Source organism: Rutidosis leptorrhynchoides, chromosome 2 (genome assembly GCF_046630445.1).
Source record: "Rutidosis leptorrhynchoides isolate AG116_Rl617_1_P2 chromosome 2, CSIRO_AGI_Rlap_v1, whole genome shotgun sequence".
Lineage (NCBI taxonomy): Eukaryota > Viridiplantae > Streptophyta > Magnoliopsida > Asterales > Asteraceae > Rutidosis > Rutidosis leptorrhynchoides.
In genome coordinates this window covers 486,890,802-486,912,901 of record NC_092334.1, presented here as the reverse complement: position 1 = coordinate 486,912,901, position 22,100 = coordinate 486,890,802, and the positions used below count along the sequence as shown (strand labels likewise).

General features: G+C 32.1%; 2 protein-coding genes and 1 non-coding gene across 3 annotated transcripts; 2 read left to right on the top strand and 1 right to left on the bottom strand.

The window, feature by feature from the left end:
- The first annotated feature begins 2,057 nt into the window (after window positions 1-2,057).
- Window positions 2,058-7,718, top strand: LOC139892666 (MAR-binding filament-like protein 1-1). The gene is made up of 4 exons (XM_071875781.1): window positions 2,058-2,427; window positions 5,177-5,217; window positions 5,364-5,492; window positions 5,715-7,718. The coding sequence occupies exons 1-4, from the start codon at window positions 2,136-2,138 to the stop codon at window positions 7,422-7,424; spliced, it is 2,172 nt and encodes a 723-aa protein (XP_071731882.1). The 5' UTR covers window positions 2,058-2,135; the 3' UTR covers window positions 7,425-7,718.
- A 354-nt stretch (window positions 7,719-8,072) lies between these two features.
- Window positions 8,073-8,146, bottom strand: TRNAR-UCG (transfer RNA arginine (anticodon UCG)). The gene has a single exon. It is a non-coding gene; the product is annotated as a tRNA-Arg (tRNA).
- A 2,057-nt stretch (window positions 8,147-10,203) lies between these two features.
- Window positions 10,204-13,638, top strand: LOC139894521 (uncharacterized). The gene is made up of 3 exons (XM_071877854.1): window positions 10,204-10,707; window positions 11,783-12,009; window positions 13,299-13,638. The coding sequence occupies exons 1-3, from the start codon at window positions 10,484-10,486 to the stop codon at window positions 13,331-13,333; spliced, it is 486 nt and encodes a 161-aa protein (XP_071733955.1). The 5' UTR covers window positions 10,204-10,483; the 3' UTR covers window positions 13,334-13,638.
- Window positions 13,639-22,100: the final 8,462 nt, after the last annotated feature.

The window sequence follows — 22,100 nt, the reverse complement described above, 5'->3', positions numbered from 1 at the left end:
CGAATTGGCATAACTTTTTGATCCATGCGAGATCAAATTTATAAACTAAATCTTGTGGTCTAAAACAACGGTCAAACATATTTGTTAAACCTATGAACTTCACTCAACCTTTTTGGTTGACACTTTAGCATGTTTGTCTCAGGTGCCGATTGATCAAGCTTATTTACTTACTGCTTATGTGATGCTACTTGGACTTAGGATCAAGAGATATCGCATTTATTATTCTTGCATTTGAAACAATTACTTTATTGTACTTTTCATTATTGTAACGACATTTTATTTTCCGCTGCGTACTCAATAAAGTTTGTTCTTATCATTTAGTATTGTTCTCGTATATTATAATATGTTGATTTATTTGATATTAATGTCACATTCACCCAGACCCTAATTGGGAGTGTGATAGATAACACATTCGATTATCAGTTTTTATTTTAATATTTGTTATTTTCAAACTATAAAATCAATAATTCTCAATCTAATTATATAATACAAAGATTTTAATTTGATTTTAAATTCATATGTAGCAAAATTTATTTGGGGGGCTAATAATTAATATTAATAAAATTTATTTAATTTTCATGAATAATTAATAAATAATCAATAAATAAAGGAAAAAGACAGATGGTGGTAAAGATAGATGGCAATCTAGGAAACGCACAATGTGGATAAAAGTGTATTTGACTTGCTTGAGGTATATCTCTATTGGTCAGACAAACAACCGATAGAGCTTGATTGACATTTATAGAAAATCACCTCTAAATTCATATTAAATAACGATAATGCCACTTAGAGCATCTACTCCGTATTTTCGTTAATGCCATTGTAAAGAACGTATCATCATTTTAAAGTTTAAACATAAATAACGATGGAGATTAGTGTACGTCCATATTGATATTAACGTTTTTTTTAAGCTAAATGAGAATATGATCACAGACGAATTATATACATTTCGGTTCATCGCTTGTTTATTTTACCAACAAATGTCCTTTTTTTTTTTTCTCTTTGTTTGAAGTTTTATCAATGATTATGTAAAATTTACTGTGTTGCACAAGCGAGATTACTAAATTTTAGATTTACATTCTCATAAACTAAATTTTTTAGCATTGTATATATAAATAAAACTTTAATATTAATTGAATAATTAAGTTTCTAAAAAGCCTATTTAAAATAGTTTTAAAAATTAATTTTGAACTTATGAAACAAGAGATAACATATCATTATATATACTATTTATCTATAATCTATATGTATATTAATTTTACATTTATAAACTTCATTCAATTTTAATTCAATACAACATTGAGTTAAAATCTTTCGGTATTATCTACCAACTATCATTGTCAAATACGAATTATTATTTTTTCAAAATTATCTTATTCGATATATGTATTTAATAAATATATGGAGTATTTTATAATACTTTCCGATTATATTAATATGTTAGTATTCCTAATATATGTATCAGCCAAGTAAATGAACACTACTATGGCCATATTATGCATTTCTTATTGAAAATACACGTTATCTAATCTGTATACCTACACTTCACGATACAGCCTGTAATCTTCTTCTTATCTCTCTTCAAAAGCAAAACACTCCTAAATTTTGTTTCATGGTTTTTCAGCTGGTGCATAGTAGTGCACTTCCGTTTTCCCTTTACTAGGAGGGGTCCGTGGTTCCTATGCTAATAAAAGAAAAAACATACACGGGTTCCATAATTTTTTAACCAGGGGAAATGGATCGAAAAGGCCTATGATTGCAAGGAAGCAAATGTTAAATCCCCAGCTACACCCTTAGATAGAACTCGTGTAGTACCAACGAGAGGTGCACTTGAACCCCCTAAACTTAACTACTTGAGATAAACCCATCATAAAAAGTATTCTCTAATAGTTTTTCTCGAATTCGTTTATTTATATTATACGGAGTAGTATTTGTTTTGTAAAAGCCTTTTCTTAGATCTATTTTGTTGAGAAAGGGCAATCTGGTCATTGAGTGAAGAACAAAAATCCCATTCCAATGATATCAAGAATCGAGAAATATACTCACATTAGTCATACAAAAATCAAAACACAAAAACAGCAAATCTGTCCTATCATCATCATCATCATCATCATCATCATCTCATAAGTTGTGAAATGATGATGGGGTTTGCAATTGGAAGCTCATCTTCTTCCCTTTTGCATTCTTCTTTACCTTATCACTCTCCGATTTCATCTTCTTCTCCACAACCCTTATTTTTCTATTCTTACCATAAAAAACACCATGAATTTACTAAAAGAAGGAAACTTTATGCTTCTATGCAACAATCTGAGCCCAACGACGACGTTTTATGTCAAAGAAGAGCTATTCTCTTCATGGGTATTTCTGTTCTTCCGTTCTTGAATTTGAATGCAAAAGCTCTTCAAAATCTTGCTTCTGACGATTTGGGTATGTTTGATTTCACATTCTCTTTTCAAGATTTTAGTAAAGTTGTTTGCTTTTACCTTAATTCAGCTGTAAATGCATCTAGGGTTTTGTATCTATCAACATGATTTAAGTAAGTATACGGAGTAGTAAATTTGGTATTGGGTAAGATTATTTCCTATCCACTCTTATGGACCGTGTAATTAATTCCAATTATCCTAAAAACTCCCTAAATGTTATCTTTAAATGTTGAGTTTGTATCTTTAATTTGGAGGCATTGAACTGGGCCCTCTTTGGGTGTCAACAAGCCTAGAGACTATATACAATTTGAGACGACTTAAATTGTACTAGCACTTACTATTTAATACGGAGTAATAGTTAGTTAATAGTTGATTAACTAGTTCATTGACCCGTGAATTCACGGGTTGGCGAAGAAATCTACATTATATAATATTAGTGTTATTGACCCTTAGAAACTGGCTAAAAAATCAATTTCACTACACGTACAAACCGGCTAAAAAACTTGTTTCGTTTACCTACATAAATCAAATATGAAATTGTAGTGCATAAACAAAACCTAAAATTGACATTAGAACAAAACCTAAAGCATATTTATGTTCTAAATAACTGTTGTATTATCTAAGTAGCAAGTAACAGAAAGATATCTTGCATACTTGACATCTCAAGATCAATTGCCATCTCACTTAATATACTATGTATTGTAATAAGAAAAGTTGCAAACAATTTTCTCCTTACCACATCAGAACTACACCAAGTTTTGAGGCATAAAACGAAAATTAAACAGTTAGCACCATAATGTTTTTCGAGCATTCTACATGTATAAAACTTATAAATCAATACATACATACCATACAAATATACCATGCTCTATTAAATGTTGAAAAGTGCATTATCTTTGTCGTGCTTTGCTCATACAAAACCCATCTTATATTATGTAGTCATATCTTCTAAGAGTTTACAACTATGAAGAGAAAATAATTTAATATATACAATAACATCATGTATTTGCAAATGGGTCAAAGTGACAAAGTAACCCAAAACAAAAACTACAATTAGATGAAATTTGAACAAATAAATCAAAATCAAGGATATGCCTATCCAGGTAATGTATTTGCAAAGCTATTAACAAAAGCACATGGTTAATAAAACATATAACAAAATCAAGCTTAATTATGCAAAGCTATATCCATTATTTTTCTAGAAGTGGAGTCTAATTCACATTGTATAAATCTAATTACTTTTTTGACAACATTTAGCTTAATATCATGTTCAATATAATAGATGAAGCTTAAACATTAAATCCCAAGTTGTGAAAAACAAATACATGAATAAGAAGTGTGAAATCAACCCTAAAATACAAACACATACCTTACACTTACAAATACGAAAACGTGTAACCTTCAAGTCGTCTAAAGGCTGCAGAAATCTATACTACGGCTTTGTAAAGACCATTGCAAGCATAATCCCTTGGTCCACTTTCAAGTCCACTATAGCATATATACAGCATAATCCCTTTGTACACATATAACAAATTACAATACCTCAGTCCAATTCCCTCAAAATCACAGATATTAGATCATTATAATCGAAACACAAAAAATGGTGAATTCACCTAAAAATGATTAAAGTGTAAACGAAAAAGAAGAATGATAAAAAAAAAAAAAAAAAAAAAAAAAAAAAAAAAAAAGAGAGGAATGGTGATTTTCAAATGCTTTGGTACCTTCAAATTGAAATTTTAATTTTTGAAAACTTATGGCAGTCGATTTCTTGGAGAATGGTGGTCAGAACCTAGAGTCATGCTTAAAAATCAAAAGGTTAAAAGTCTTAAATTAAAGGAACTTTTTTTATTTATATTAATCTTTAAATATTACATCATCAAATCTCATCTTACAACTCTAAAAGCACATATTACAACTTGTAGAAACACATAATGACCTCAGCTCAAACTCCCACTTATTAGATATAATAGATATGAATATGAAATGCTCAATTAGGTGGTTAGATTTGTGTTATTGCTCAAAAGAAGCTATTTGAGTTGTCTATTAACTTGTTATTCCTCCTCAAGCAACTTGCTTTTGAGTTTTTAGTTACATACCTTACCTGTTGCTAATAACTTCCGTAAATAAATAGTTGGATCTTTGATGGTAGTTTAGACTTTAGATAGGTTAACTTGAAGGTTGGCTTAATTGTTAATATCAATAAAAACAAGTTGAGGTAAGACATGTAAGTCAAGAATATAATTAGCTTCTTCTGAAAGATAAAGAAATAAATAAATCAACAAAAGCAAAAGGAAACAGTATTTAAGTGCATTAGTTTGCTTCTAAACTGGAAATGGTATAATTCTATGTTAAATTTATAGTGTGTCGATTACTACTGCGTATAAAATTATGGTGTGATTTTGTTTACTATTTGATGATGTATTGAAACGGATTCATATATCACTTGAGGTTAAAAAAAAATTATTTGCCTTTTCCCATTTAGCGTTATGCTCCAAGTCTCCGACACTTGGAATACTAGATCTTGATTTTTACTCGTTTTTAATTTGGCAAATAAATAAATAATGATCTACTTTGCGATTCACCTAAACTTTGTGCAATGACTGCACTGTTTGACCATACGCGTAAACTACGACTACTAAACAAGCTGCCTACAATTCAAATACCTAAAATCTGCTAACATTTTCGCGAGAAATAATTCATGCAGTGATTAAATGCTTACCGTAAACTAACTCTTTTTCGATTATGTTATGCAGAAAGTTCTGCAAGGGCACAGGAAGTTAATCGAATAGCGGAGGTGCGAAATTATGCTAGTTCAATGTTGAAATCTGTATACATGTACTTCATCTAAATGCACAAATGTTGTTATAGAATGTTAAAACAGTTTCAAGTGATTATCTTTTTTTTTTTTTTTTTTTTTTTTTTTTTTTTTTGGTCGCTCAGGGAGATGCATCATCGAACCCGTTTCTTACTCTTTCGAATGGACTTGGAATAATAACTTCTGGTGTGCTTGGTGCGTTTTACGCGTTGGCTCAAAAGGAAAAGTCAGCCAACATTGCAATAATTGAATCTGTAAGCCTTAAATTGTTGTGTCTTCTGATTTAGTGAACTTTATACTACTTAACTTCCATAAAAGAAGGATTTTTTTAAAAAAAATATTTGTGAGTGAAATTAATATAAACACAAATTTGAAACAAAATCTAGAGCGAAAGTGAAGGCCTTTGTGTATGTTATGATAATATCCATGCAACAAAAGTGATCATTTTGTTAAAAAAATGTGTAATTTTTTTGCAGATGAAAACCAAGTTGGTGGAAAAGGATGCTGTGATTGTTTCAATGGAAAAAAGTTTCAATTCAAAACTACAGAACGAGAAGGAAGAAAAAAACGAGCAGATTAAAAAGGTGAATCAAGAAAAACAATCTTTAGTGACCCAATTAAGTTCAGCAAATAACACAGTAAACGGGTTAGGACAAGAGCTACGAAAAGAGAAAAAGGTCATCCAAGATCTCGAAAACGAGATTGAACGTCTTACGGTTAGCCTTAAAAAAGCATCAGATGATAAGGAAGACCTTAAAATGCAAGTCAAAGACAAGGTTTTTTCCATTGAAGTCCTTCAAGAACGGATAAGCTTACTTAATAATGAGATTAAAGATAAAGAAGAGAATCTTGCAAATCTTGTTTCGGATCTTGCAGTTAAAGAATCCGATTTCAAGAAACTGAATTCCATGTTTGAGAAAACACAGGCGGAGTTGACTGAGTCAAAGTCAGATATCGAGGGGCTAAAACAGGAAATCTTGACTCTTGAAAAGGAACTAGATCTTAAAAATTCGAAGATTGATGATTTGAATGCTGAAATTATTTCTTTGTGTGAAACAAAAAACATTGTTAGTTCGGAGTTAGATTCAGTTAGGAAGGAATATGCTGCATTAAAGCTCGTTTCAGAAAAGCAAGCGGATTTTGATGCTAACCTTTTGGAAGAAAGTGGAAAGAAACTCGACGAGCTTAAGGAAAAGCTCGAGTCAACTTTGACTGAAGTCAATAAAAGTGAAAAATTAGTCAACGAGTTGACTATTGAAAGAAACGATTTGAAGAAGATGCTGGATGTTGAAATGGGAAAAGTCAAAAGTCTTGAAGATGAGCTTCAGGTTGTCAAGGAAAAGTTAGAGGGTACGAGGAATGAGGCTGCTGAGCTGGCGGGACGTCTAGAACGTTCCCAGAATACGTGTGATAACCTCGAGAAAGAACTATCTAGGGTTCAAATCGAGTATTCTGAAACTAAAACCGCATTACAGAACAACGTCGACAGATTGAAACAAACTGTTGAAATGTTGACTAACGAGCTCATCTCAACTAAAGACGATTTTGAAAAAACGAAAGAAGAGTTGACACGTGTGTCGATTGAGATCCAAAATATAACAGAAAACCGTGATAATCTGAGTATAGAACTGGCAGATACGTATAAGAAGCTTGAAAATACAACTCAGGAGGTTAATGAAGAGAAAAAGAAGGCTGCTAGTTTGACTCAAAAAGTCAATGAGTTGGAATCCGAGATCGTGGAAGTCAAAGAGTCAAGAAAGTCAATGGAGTCTGATTTAGAAGAAGCAAGAAAATCACTTGATGAAATGAATAAAAACGCTATTGTTTTATCGCAAGAATTGGAGATTTCAAAGAGTAAGATTTCAGGACTTGAAGATGAGAAAGAGATTTTGTACAAATCGATTGATGAACAGAAACGGGCTATTCAAGAAGCTCGAGAAAACATGGAAGATGCTCATAGTGTGATTGTGAAACTGGGAAAAGAACGTGAACATTTGGAGAAAAAAGGACACAAACTTGAGAAGGAATTAGCGGCTGCTAAAGGCGAGATTTTAAGATTAAGAACTGCAACGAGTTCAAGTGTGGAAAAGGTTAGCAAAAATGATAGTGAAGATGAAAATGCAGCAGTTCCTGTTAAGAAAGTTGTGAGGAGGAAGAAGATTGTGTCACAACAGAAAGAACCATGAAGAATGAGGGGTGTTTTTGAGGATTAATTGAAAGCTGAGTGGAGGTATCTGTAATATTTATATTTATATTTATATTTTAATTTATTAGAAGGTAAATCGTAGAGGTGGGTTTTAGCATTGTCAACTTTCTGCACAATGTTTCTTTGAATAAAAATAAAAATGATTGTTTGGCATAAGGTTGTGATATATTTTTCATGAAATTAATTGATAAATTCACCAATATTGAGTGTCAGGAACTGTTATTGTATACACAAACAATGCATAATAAGGATGAATTTGGTGATATATGTTGGGTAAGACCATTTGTAACGATTGTGTCGTTTCTTTGTTGTGTTTTTGCTTTTTGCATTTTTTTATGAGTAGGATATGTTTTTTTTTTGGTGTAGTAGTGGTGGTATTTCTTTTTGGTGTTGGTTAGGAGTATTGTGATTATGTGTTAAAATATAATTAGGTTAAGTATTAAAAGAGAACAAAAATAATATTTTAAATTAATATAAAAAAAAAAAACATCGTGTTTCTTCTCCCGTTACTTTCCAACGCCAAAGAAACACCACAAATGACACCCTTCTCCGCCACATCACCAAGTCAATTTTTACTTGTATGTATGAATAATTCAGAAATTAAACAAGTGGAAATTGAAAAAAGTTGCGACCACAGTGGGAGTCGAACCCACGACCTTTTGATCCGAAGTCAAACGGGCTAATCCACTGCGCTATGCGGTCTTATGCTATATGTTTTGAATTTTATTTAATAACTAAAGTTTATTATTCATTAACATTAAAAATACAAAAATAATTATTTAGGAATTTATGGGTGATTATATGTCTATGATTAAAAATCTAAAGATTCTAACCTTTAAAAATTTTGAGTAAAATCGGGTGTTTTTGAGATGGACATGTTTCTTCAATATTATTATAGATTTAAATCTCGACTATTTTAATGTTTTTAAAGTTGAATGTTTCGTCCATTGTTTGTATGTGTTCAGTGGATTAGACGATCGGATATGAGGGTTTGGGAAGTATCTATGTTTATTCTTCAGATTGTCACGAGTTTTTGCCATTAATAAAAGTCGTCAATTTATTTTCAAGCGAAGTTCTTGATGAGTACGATGTAAAGATGCTAGTAGAATAGGTTTGAAAATGAATAAGTTTGAAAGGTTGTTTGATAATTTTGAGACAATTGTATCTATCTATGCTATCGACATCACACAATATATATTTCTAAAAATAGTTAATTATATTAAAATATGAAATATGACACTTCTTATTAACTAGTAAAATGACCCGTGAAATCACGGGTTTGCTTAAACGAAATAGTTTAATGATATGTTTAGGTATTAAGTGAACGTAAATGCTTAATGACCCGTGGAATCACAGATTCCGACTAAGAAACTTGTCATTGTTTTTACAAACATATTGATATACTTAACTTAATCAAAATAAATGAACTACATCTATTCTCCTACCACTTTCTTCCAATTTTCATCACAATTATTATTTTTCTTGTCATAAAAGCTACATTACAACGTTTTATTGAGACATGTACTTCTCATACATATGTAACGTAAGTAATCCCGGAGAACGCGTATTTAAATAGTAATAATAATAATAATAATAATAATAATAATAATAATAATAATAATAATAATAATAATAATAATAATAATAATAATAAAGTTTGCTATAAAATTGAGTATTTATAATTTTAATAATAATTATTAGTAACAACATATGTCTCTTTATTTTTTTTTAAAACTAAACTACAATTATTATATGAAGTTGTATTATGTGCTTCAAAGTTTGTACATGTATTCATGAGGTGTTTTGTAAAAGATTTTACAATTTGTTCATATGGTCATGAGGTGGTTTTATCATAATGTTATACATAATGTTTTATATATTGTACATATGATCATGAGGGTGTTTTACCATAAGATTTTACATAATGCTTCATATATTATACATAAGCGTTGTACATAATGCTTCATATATTATACAATTAACATGTTAATATTTTTCTTAAAAATAATTAATTATTTTAATGATATTATCATGAAAGGCTTAGAATTTTTTTTTTTTGAATTTTTTTAAAACTTTAATAATCTTTATTTATGACATTATTATTTCAGAGATTTATACAATAGTATAGATGATATAGATAGATGTGTTTCAAGTCACAGGTATTGATAGTGCTAGTTTTGTTGTGACACGTTTTATTAGTGATCTTTATAAAAGTTACTCTATATGTCATTGTATGATTTGAGACTGAGATAGGAAGGTTCATAAATCACCCCTTTAAGAATTTATTGATCAATCTTAAATTATCAATATATATATAACAGCCGGCAGCAATGAACAATACCGCTACAATACTTTTTTTTAAAACAAACTTCGTTTAGTAGCAAACCCGCTACAGTAAAATCGCTACAGTACTTTTTTTTTTTTACGAACTTCGTTTAGTAGCAAATTTTCTGGCCCAACGAAGTGGGCCAACGGCCACTTCCTAGTTGGTATAATCAACGTGTATATACAGTATATCATTATTCTTAAATTTTTTTTATTTTGTATTTTTTTTATGGTAATCATTATCCGTAATCATTGTTTTAAAGTTTTATATGACAGACTAGTTATTAATCTATTAATTAATAATTGATTATTAATCCTTAATAAATACGTAATTAAATTAACTCATCTCGTGTTTTTGGCCTACCTGAAATATAATGGACCAAATAAAATTATATCCCCCATTTTAGGGTTCTTTTGATTGGATAATCAAATCAAACAACAACAATACCAATCGAATGAAATTCAAATTCACTTTATTTCCGATCGCTATATTTCACTTTAATTCTTTTCCCCAATATTTTAAGCTGTAAACCATAATTTTAATTTTCATTCGATTTCTTTCGTTTCAATGACTTCGAGTATTCGTTAAAACTCAATGGTTAAGGTCTAATCAAGTTCGCCGTAACCTTATTGCAAAAATTATATTAAATTACTGTTTTTTTCGTCGTGTTTGAATATATTTGATTTTAAAATTGGGGAAGTGAATCGGTAGTCATGTTCTATGGTTCAGTGGTATGGGATCCGTGGCTAATTGTAGCTCAAATTGTATGCATTCAGTGTTTATATTATCTCACTTTAGGGTTTTTAATGGCCATACTTGTTGGAACTAGGGTTTCAAGATTGAGCCTTGTTTACTTTTTTGATTATGCTACAATCACTCTTTCTACTGTTACTGGATGGTGTATCATAGCTTCTTTTCTTCTCAGTTCTATTGCAGGGTGAGTTCTTAGGGTTTTTAATTTATTGTGCTTAATGTGATTATTACTTTTTAAAGCAATGTAAGTTTTATCTTGTTAGAATTAAATGTATATTATGAGGACGGTCTTAGAATAAATATTAGTCACATTTAGCATTTTTTAGGTCTTTATTAAGGTGTATTTATCTGTACAGTTGCTTGTCTTCAATGTTCGAATTGTACACTTCTAAGCTAGAAGTTTGCTGTATTCACCATTTCTCATTTCATGTTTTTTTTTTTTTTTTTTTTTTTTTTTTTTTTTTTCTAGTTGGCTTGTGTTTCGGTCTATTTGGTCGAAAGTTATTATTTTTGGATTATGTATCACTTATACAATCTTCACTGTAGTCATAGTTCTACGCGGCTTTCGTATTGCATATCCTTTTTTTATTTGCAGGAACTTTTTTTACTAATTGGTGTCATTGTACACTAGTTTAATGAACAGTTGTAAATCTTGACGTACTGTAGCTGCCTGTAGGTACTGCTTGTTTATGACTTTGTCCAATTTCGTTTATTTAATAGGTGATACGTATTATTGGTTTTCCTATCTTAAATTTTGTGGTAATTTTTTTTCTGTGAACTTGCTTGTTTATGAATCAGACTTGTCGGTTACCGTAGACCTTAGTTTGTTCCTGTAGACGCCTTTTTTTTTTTTTTTCCTATTAAACATTGCTACTGACATTGCCATAAGAAAGACTTAATTAATACAGTGGAACTATTAGCTTTCTTTAATTTCTACATAAGGTATGTGTTGTAATTTTGTTGGCAGGCTACTTGTCATGCATTTTGTTATGATAATAAGTTTTGATACTACTTGTTCCCATTTTCTTTCTTCTGTTTAATATTGAAGACGCAGATGTAATTTTTTGTATTATCATCCATGCCGACTAACTCTGCTATGTTTCAATGGTTTGCCTAAATGTCATATGCAACCTAAACTCAGCTTAAGTTATGGAACACAAACACTATATTTTATTATGCCACTAAAATTATAACATGATGTGTAATTATGAATTCTGTTAAAGCACTTGTAACCTTTATCTGTTTCTAATGTTTAACAGAGCTGGTTTCTTGCTTTTTTTGGTTGAGAGAGCAAAGAAGTGCCTAGATCATGCAGCCACCGTTTACATAATTCACCTATCCATATGCGTCTTATATGGAGGTTGGCCTTCATCAATAACATGGTGGATTGTCAACGGTACTGGATTGGCTGTAATGACTTGGCTAGGAGAACGTTTATGTATAAATCGCGAATTGCAAGAAATTCCCATATCAAGACTCCGATCAAGTAAGTGAACTTTTTTAATCTACAATTTTTTACAATTTATGAAAATATAGTAGAGGCCTCACCAGATCTCTTCATCAATTTTTACAATTTATTTTTCTTTTGGTTTGTATTACATGTTCTTTGTGTTGCTATAATTAGGGCACATAGTCTCTCCCTCCTTTTTTTCCCCTTTCTGAAATCGTCTCTCGTCTGCTATGTATGCATTCCTTTGGGATAAAACATTAATGCCTAAGTTTAGCAATTTCTGAAAGATATATTTTTTAAGAGTTGGAAATTTCATTTGCTGGAATTTATACAAGCTCAATTGGTTATTTCCTCTATTGTCTATGCACTATCTTTACCAAAGTCTGTTAATATAGTATACAGGATTGACCTTGATCTGTTTGAAACATACAATTATATTGCAAAGGTGCTTTGACACTTACTATATCAGCAACTACGAATTTGTATTGTTGTCGGCTGTTATAATTTTATTTTTTTGAGGTGAAGGGGTTTTGATTTGAGCAGTTTATCTGTAAAAATAAATGCTTCTTTTTCATTGAATATGGAACAATTGACTTGATACAAAGTTTAATAAAAATAGCTGGTATTAGCGAATCCTTTAAAATGATACTGCGACAGTTACTTGGTAGTAGAATTTTGTGGATCAAATCAATTACAATCAATGATTACAAAGAGATAGTGGACAATAATTTATAATGAGCCTAAAAAGGAAATATTCACATTGATATACCTTGCGAGACCACAAAACAAAAGTTACTACAAATTTTAATGGAGTATATGTCATAGATTGTTCTTGTTTACTTATTCAGGCATTATGATCATTATAATCTGATCATAAAGATTTGAATTTGCAACTACTAATCAACCCCATCCGTGTTTAGGTTTAGTTTGCAGCGTCACTTAATAGAAACGAAAACACAACAACAACAACAACAACAACAACAACAACAACACGTGACTGGCTATGGGGTTTAGAGAAAAGATAGTTTGACCCCATTACATTTGGAAAGTTAACTTGTAAGCATTCCAAGATATTTTATAATCGCTCCATTAATACATTCCATAAGCATAACTAGTAAAAGAAGATGCAAAGGCTATTATTCCCTTTCCGTGGAGAATAAATAGGGATTAATCAATGTTTATCAGCTGTATTCTATTTTTTTTCTTATATTCTTTGGCCCTTGCTATTTACTGGATGAACCCACCTAGCCCCTGGGCTAAAATGAGTTGTTAATACTGCAATCACATATAGCCTGGATAAGTATTTTAAGGGTGGTATCATGCAGGTGTTGATAGACAGACAAACTCAGGAAGGGATTGAATTAGGATCAACTGCGGGCTCTCATTTTAACAGCATATTCATGGCTTAAATGGTGTCTAGGGATGATTGCACAGCCTTTTTGTTTAAAACAATTATGATGCGTAGCAGTTTGCAAGGCGACTTGAGGAATTAGAATGGGGTGAGTAATTTGTATAGTACACTTGCCAATGTATCTAATTCTGGCATAGAGACAAAGTTCAATCCTAAATGTTATCAAATGCTGATGCACAGCACATCTAGTTTTGCTATTTAGCATTCAAAGTTGATGCCTGTTTTAAGTTTTTTGTTGTTATCTGGTAAACAAAATATGGTTTGTAAAGATCTCATTTTGTTGTTAGTTTCGCTGTTCATTCATACTGTGAAACTTGCCATCTACCTTTTTAGTGAAGAATATCCAGAGATAACGCATAACAAATACTTTTTATCTGGTCAACTTTATGAGTCTCAAAGCGGTAATCGAAGATTAGAGGTGGCAAGATGGGCAAAAATCGTTTTTAGTACACGTTTTGAAATGGGCCAAGGTCAAACATTGTTTAACGCCGAGATGTGGGTGAATTCAACGTTATTTGGGTTGGTTCGTTCTTTTAGCCAGTTTTGTTTCTTTGACGCAATTGAGATAAAACCAACCGATACAGACCCTCCTGTAACTCTATAAGTAAATGGGTTGAAGTTACTATGTCTAATAAAGATGTAAAATCATCAGTAGCACGATACAACAGGGATTCTCTCTGTATTGGAATGCGTGCCTCACCTTTTTTCTCACCGGTAACGTTACTTTTTCAAATTTTCCGATTTGTTTTCACCTTCTAAACTCCGACTCCGGTAACATGTAAACCTCTTAATCATCTCATCTTCAATTACATCTAAACTCTGACTCACCTCATACTGATTCATCTTTCGTTCTCACTAAACTCAATAATGCCTTACCTTGTTCTCCCCAAACCCACAAATTCCACCATTCCACCCTTCTTTTCTCCTTGTATGTTGATCCTATTGTACAACCGGAAGTGCTCTCGGATCCTCCAACTTTCGGCAATCTGGATTTTTCAAGAGCTTTTGTTGCGAATCAGGTACATAGAATTTCCGGGCATGTTCCCGTCGACAGAGTTCAACCAGAACAGGTTCCTTCGGAGTGCACGACATGACTATTTTCATCGGGCGTATTGTTAGTTATGTTAATCGGAACATGATTGAACTAGTTTTTTCTAAGATGGGGACGATCTCAGAATTGAAATTCTGGTCGGGACACAGGTACGCTTTCATCACATTCGTTGATATGGCTGCTGCTCAAAAAGCCATTGATGAACTGAATGGTTCTAGAATTTACAGTCGTCCAATTTTTGTGGGGTGACCTAGAAAACCAACTAATGGCCGTTTTGAGAGGTCGAAGATTTACCCGGTTACAAGGCTTCGATGTAATATTTACCCTCGTGATTTGGTAACTAGTTTTTTTACAGTATGCAGCAGCAACAACAACAACAACAATACCCAATCCCACGAATGTAGGGTATGGGAGAGGTGGAGTGTAGACAATCATTCCTTGTACCCTAGATTAGAAGGAAGTCACTACTCCACCCGAGGGTATAGAACCCGCGACTAGATAAGATCGTCCCTCATTCTACTCGAGAGCCAAGAGATTGCTTCCCAAAGGACCTCCGGCCACAAAATGCTCATCAAAACGAAAAAGTGCTGGCATACGTACCTGTGAGAGTTATGTGCGCCTAGGCAGATGCAACCATACAAAGAATCCATAAAAGAAGACACATATAGCAGTGATGCACAACGGTATGACATATAGCATGAATAATAAAAAGCGCATAGATATGTAATATCAAGTAGACATACCAACAAGCAAAAAAACACAACCACACATACATACACACACATATATATAAATGTATATATGGATCTATATACCTAGGTACATATACATACATACGTATATACATGCACCTAGATACATAGAAACATATACAGCTACAAAAATATACATGAGTACCTATATATAACCTAAAAACATACACATAGATACCGAGGCCTATACACGTATACATATAAACATAGGTGCAAAAACCTATACGTAGATACATATACTGACCATCGAATAACCTGTAAATACAACGGGAAAATATGAAAACAATAATGCAATGTATAACTATACAGCCTAAATCCAACTAAAAGAAATATTACTACACCTTGAAAAAAAAAATTATAATAATTTTTAAATAAATTACTCAATTATTCTAATTCTACTCCTCCACAGGCTCTTATCAGAAGTCATGTCCTCTGTCAGTAGAAGCTCTTTCATGTCAAGCTTCAATCTATCCTCCAACCTACGTTTGGGTCTACCCCTTCTCCTTACGCCTCCAACAACGAGGGTCTCGACTCTCCTAACCGGGGCTAAAAGTGGGCGCCTCATAACATGCCCAAACCATCTAAGACGTCCTTCCCTCAGCTTGTTTGTTATGTTCCCAACTTCCAAGTTCTCCCTAAAAACTCCATGCGGTTCTTTTAATTGACGTCGTCCCTTTGGAGGATACGAAAGTATCGAGCTTTTTGATTTCCTGTAACGCTCACGTGTCCAAGATTACCAAGTTTGGTTCGTACGGTTGTATTTGCTTCTGTGGCGATTCAACTAGTTTTAACAATGTGATCAATGCTAGTTCTGAATTGGGTAATGCTTTCTTTCGATTTGTATGGATTGAGATTACGGGTATCCCTGTTATTTGCGCGTCTAAGAAGAGTGTGTTAGCTGTGGCGGAGTTGTTCGGTGATGTTATCACCGTGGCTCGTTCATTTTCGGAATTAGAAAGTGTGGGTTCGTTTTACGCGTTCATTAAAACGACAAGTGTTAAGCACGTACACGACTTAGTTTTGGCCAACGTGGAGGACTTGGTTTGTTGTGTAGTGACCCATTGTATACATGTCTCAGACTCGATCACAACTCAAAGTATATATATTATTTTAGAATCAAACCCTGTATAGCTAACTCGGACATTACCGCATATAGAGTGTCTAGGGTTATTCCAAATAATATATATAGATGCGTCGATATGATATGTCAAAACCTTGTATACGTGTCCCGATATTTAAAGTGCGTAAAATAAATAACAGAAATTAAATGACGATAAATAAAATTGCGAGAATTAAATTGCGATAAAATAAATTGCGATAATTAAAATGTAATAAGGAATTAACAGTTAGCTAGGAACGTTAGCTAGGATTTTGTTAGCGTGGTTTCTTAACAAAATTTCTCATAGTTAATTTGTTTGTTTCTAACAAATTTTTATTTTGTCAAATGTTTTCTTCATTATGCCACTTGTTGGATTCTGGTAAGTCAAAATCCAAATATGAAATTGAATAAAAATGATTATTTTGTGGTGAACGGATTCGTATATCTTGTAGATGTAAGTAGGATAGTAAATGACTGTTGAATCAGATTCGAAGAATATACAATATAACTTATTAATGTGAAATCTAAATATTCCTCGGGTATTACCTACCCGTTAAAATATTTTCACCAACAGTTTGTACAAAAGAATTTTTAATTACAATCTTTATGAAAATATATATACATATATATATATTTTCTTCAGATGTAATCATGGATTTAATGAGTCAATATAATATTAAACTCATTTGATTTACCGTTAGAACTAGAATACATAATCTCTAAAACATTAGAGATTACATAATCGCCATGTAAAACAAAGATAAATGACGTAGAACGATACGTAGAACGATGATTATACTCGAGGTACAGAATGAGATGTTGAGGCATGGATTGTTGATGGTACGGGCGCTGTTACTGATGGTACTGTTGGTGCCGGTGATGTTGCCAAAGCTGGTAGGTTTTGCACCATATTTTCCAAGGCTACAACTCGGGTGCGAAGCTCGTTGACTTCTTCCATTATTCCGGGATGATTGTCGGTCGGAACGAGCGGATGAATAAGGTTTAGAATTTTAGATAGAATATAATCGTGGTGAGATATTGGGGAAATGAGGGTGAAAATGGTGTTTCGGACTGGTTCGCCGGTAAGTGCTTCAGGTTCATCGCCAAGAGGTAAATTCGGTTGGTGAAAAGGATCGCCTTCTTCGCGTCTCCATTGATTAAGTCGACTACGAACCCATCCCCAATTCATCCAGAATTAATGATGACTGATCGGTTGATCCATTCCGGTTACACTGCTTTCGGAGCTCGAGTGGAAATCCATATCGGAATAGTTGTCGGAATCCAAGGAACTTGAACTAGTGGTGAGTTCCATTTCGTACGATTGAATAAAGAATTTTTCGATATAAAATGATTTTCAGATATTGGATGGTATTCTAATTACATAGAATATCTATATATATAGAACAAAAGATTTCATAGATTACGGAGGAATTTACGGAATATATCAGGCAAAGTTTACAGTAACAGATACGCTAAGATATGAATTTTGTCTATACACTATTCATGCAATCCAGGCAGTAAGATATGTCTAGATTAAGAATGATAAGCAAGTGATTCCCTAAGAATGATAAGCAGGTAATTTTCGACACGAAATGATAAGCAAAACTTTTGACATGCAGACACGGTCGAAGTCCAGACCCACTAATGCATCTAATCAACTATCAGTTAGACACACTAATGCAAGACCTGGTTCGCTAAGACCACCGCTCTGATACCACCTTTAGTGACCCGTCCTAATCCATCCGGACGAAGTCTTCAACATTTGGTATGAAATGTCCCGTTCATATTGATTATAAACGTTCCATATTAATTGATTTTGTCGCGAGGTTTTGACCTCTATATGAGACGTTTTTCAAAGACTGCATTCATTTTTAAAACAACCATAACCTTTATTTTATCGATAAAGGTTTAAAAAGTATTACGTAGATTATCAAATAATGATAATCTAAAATATACCGTTTACACACGACCATTACATAATGGTTTACAATAAGAATATATTACATCAAAAATAAGTTTCTTGAATGCAGTTTTTACATAATATCATACAAGCATGGACTCCAAATCTTGTCCTTATTTTAGTATGCAACAGCGGAAGCTCTTAATAATCACCTGAGAATAAACATGCTTAAATGTCAACAAAAATGTTGGTGAGTTATAGGTTTAACCTATATATTATCAAATCATAATAATAGACCACAAGATTTCATATTTCAATATACATCCCATACATAGAGATAAAATTCATTCATATGGTGAACACCTGGTAACTGACATTAACAAGATGCATATAGAATATCCTCATCATTCCGGGACATCCATCGGACATGATAATTTCGAAGTACTAAAGCATTCCAAATTCCAGAATGAGGCTTGTTAGGCCCGATAGATCTATTTTTAGGATTCGCGTCAATTTGGGGGTCTGTTCCCAAATTCTTAGGCTACCAAGCTAAAAAGGGGCATATTCGGCTTCGATCATTCACCCATATAATGTAGTTTCATTTACTTGTGTCTATTTCGTAAAACATTTATAAAATTTCATGTATTCTCATCCCAAAATATTAGATTTTAAAAGTGGGACTATAACTCACTTTCACAGATTTTTACTTCGTCGGGAAGTAAGACTTGGCCACTGGTCGATTCACAAACCTATAACAAATATGTACATATATATCAAAGTATGTTCAAAATATATTTACAACATTTTTAATACGTTTTAATGTTTTAAGTTTATTAAGTCAGCTGCCCTCGTTAGTAACCTACAACTAGTTGTCCACAATTAGATGTACAGAAATAAATCGATATATATTTTCTTGAATCAATACACGACCCAGTGTATACACGTCTCAGGCTAGATCACAATTCAAAGTACATATATTTTTGGAATCAACCTCAACCCTGTATAGCTAACTCCAACATTACTGCATATAGAGTATCTATGGTTGTTCCAAATAATATATATACATGGGTCGATATGATATGTCAAAACATTTGCATACGTGTCTATGGTATCCTAAGATTACATAATATATTAGAATACATGTATAATACAATATAAGTTAGCTAGGATATGATTTGTATAGAATTATTACAATATTTTCCGTAGCTACAACAATCAAAAATATCCAATCTTGTTTTACCCATAACTTCTTCGTTTTAAATCCGTTTTGAGTGAATCAAATTGCTATGGTTTCATATTGAACTCTATTTTATGAATCTAAACAGAAAAAGTATAGGTTTATAGTCGGAAATATAAGTTACAAGTCGTTTTTGTAAGAGGTAGTCATTTCAGTCGAAAGAACGACGTCTTGATGACCATTTTGAAAAACATACTTCCACTTTGAGTTTAACCATGATTTTTGGATATAGTTTCATGTTCATAAGAAAAATAATTTTCCCAGAAGAACAACTTTTAAATCAAAGTTTATCATAGTTTTTAATTATCAAACCCAAAACAGCCCGCGGTGTTACTACGACGGCGTATGTCCGGTTTTACGGTGTTTTTTTCGTGTTTCCAGGTTTTAAATCATTAAGTTAGCATATCATATAGATATAGAACATGTGTTTAGTTGATTTTAAAATTCAAGTTAGAAGGATTAACTTTATTTGCGAACAAGTTTAGAATTAACTAAACTATGTTCTAGTGATTACAAGTTTAAATCTTCGAATAAGATAGTTTTATATGTATGAATCGAATGATGTTATGAACATCATTACTACCTTAATTTTAGTAGGTAAACCTACTGGAAATGAGAAAAATAGATCTAGCTTCAAAGGATCCTTGGATGGCTTGAAAGTTCTTGAAGCAGAATCATGACACGAAAACAAGTTCAAGTAAGATTTCCACTCGAAATAAGATTGTTATAGTTATAGAAATTGAATCAAAGTTTGAATATGAGTATTACCTTGTATTAGAAAGATATCTTACTGTAAATAAGAAAGATTTCTTGAGGTTGGATGATCACTTTACAAGATTGGAAGTAAGCTAGCAAACTTGGAAGTATTCTTGATTTTATGAAACTAGAACTTATAGAATTTATGAAGAACACTTAGAACTTGAAGATAGAACTTGAGAGAGATCAATTAGATGAATAAAATTGAAGAATGAAAGTGTTTGTAGGTGTTTTTGGTCGTTGGTATATGGATTAGATATAAAGGATGTGTAATTTTGTTTGCTTGTAAATAAGTCATGAATGATTACTAATATTTTTGTAATATTATGAGATATTTCATGCTAGTTGCCAAATGATGGTTCCCACATGTGTTAGGTGACTCATATGGGCTGCTAAAAGCTGATCATTGGAGTGTATATACCAATAGTACATACATCTAAAAGATGTGTATTGTACGAGTACGAATACGGGTGCATACGAGTAGAATTGTTGATGAAACTGAACGAGGATGTAATTGTAAGCATTTTTGTTAAGTAGAAGTATTTTGATAAGTGTCTTGAAGTCTTTAAAAAGTGTATGAATACATATTAAAACACTACATGTATATACATTTTAACTGAGTCGTTAAATCATCGTTAGTCGTTACATGTAAATGTTGTTTTGAAACCTTTAGGTTAACGATCTTGTTAAATGTTGTTAACCCATTGTTTATTATATCTAAAGAGATTTTAAATTATTACATTATCATGATATTATGATATATTAATATATCTTAGTATGATATATATACAGTTAAATGTTGTTACAACGATAATCGTTACATATATGTCTCGTTTCGAAATCATTAAGTTAGTAGTCTTGTTTTTACATATGTAATTCATTGTTAATATACTTAATTACATGTTTACTTATCATTTATCATGATTAAACATAGTGTATCAATATCTTAATATGATTCATATGTATTTAGTAAGACGTTGTTATAACGATAATCGTTATATATACCGTTTCGAGTTTCTTAATTCAATAAACTCAATTTTATGTATATAACTCATTGTTAAAATACCTAATGGGATACTTACTTATCATAATATTATGTTACCTATATATATAATCATATATAGGTCATCATATAGTTTTTACAAGTTTTAAAGTTCGTGAATCACCGGTCAACTTGGGTGGTCAATTGTCTATATGAAACCTATTTCAATTAATCAAGTCTTAACAAGTTTGATTGCTTAACATGTTGGAAACACTTAATCATGTAATTATCAATTTCATTTAATATATATAAACATGGAAAAGTTCGGGTCACTACATGGTACCATTACGAGGTACTGAACTCTATATGCCATGAACGACGCCATGTAATATCTTTATAATGAGCAAATCTACAACGGAAGGTTTCTTTCATACCTGAGAATAAACATGCTTTCAAGTGTCAACCAAAAGGTTGGTGAATTCATAGGTTTATCATAAGCAATAAATTCATCATTTTGATAGACCCCAAGATTTAAATACAGTACACCTATCTCGTGTACAAAACCATTTTTCATAATGCTTAGCAGAGTAGGTTCGTATCATTTTCTCCCCCATAGGTTGCCTCGCGATTTTTAAATAACCGTACACATATCTCGTGCACACAAAATAATACACATAACCTGTGTATAAAAATCATTCTCTCGATACATAACATTCACTTTACATTCATTGCTTGGCTTGGTAACGGACCTTAACATATAATGCGCATCAATAATATCTCCAAAACAGAACATCTCTTCTGTATAATATATAAACTTCGAAGTACTAAACACCACGCCCACTAGCTCTTTCGTCTAGTGAACATTCTGGGTGGGGGTGTTAAACCCGGTAGCTACCTTTAGGATTCGCGTGAATTAGGGTCATACCCGTTTTCTAATTC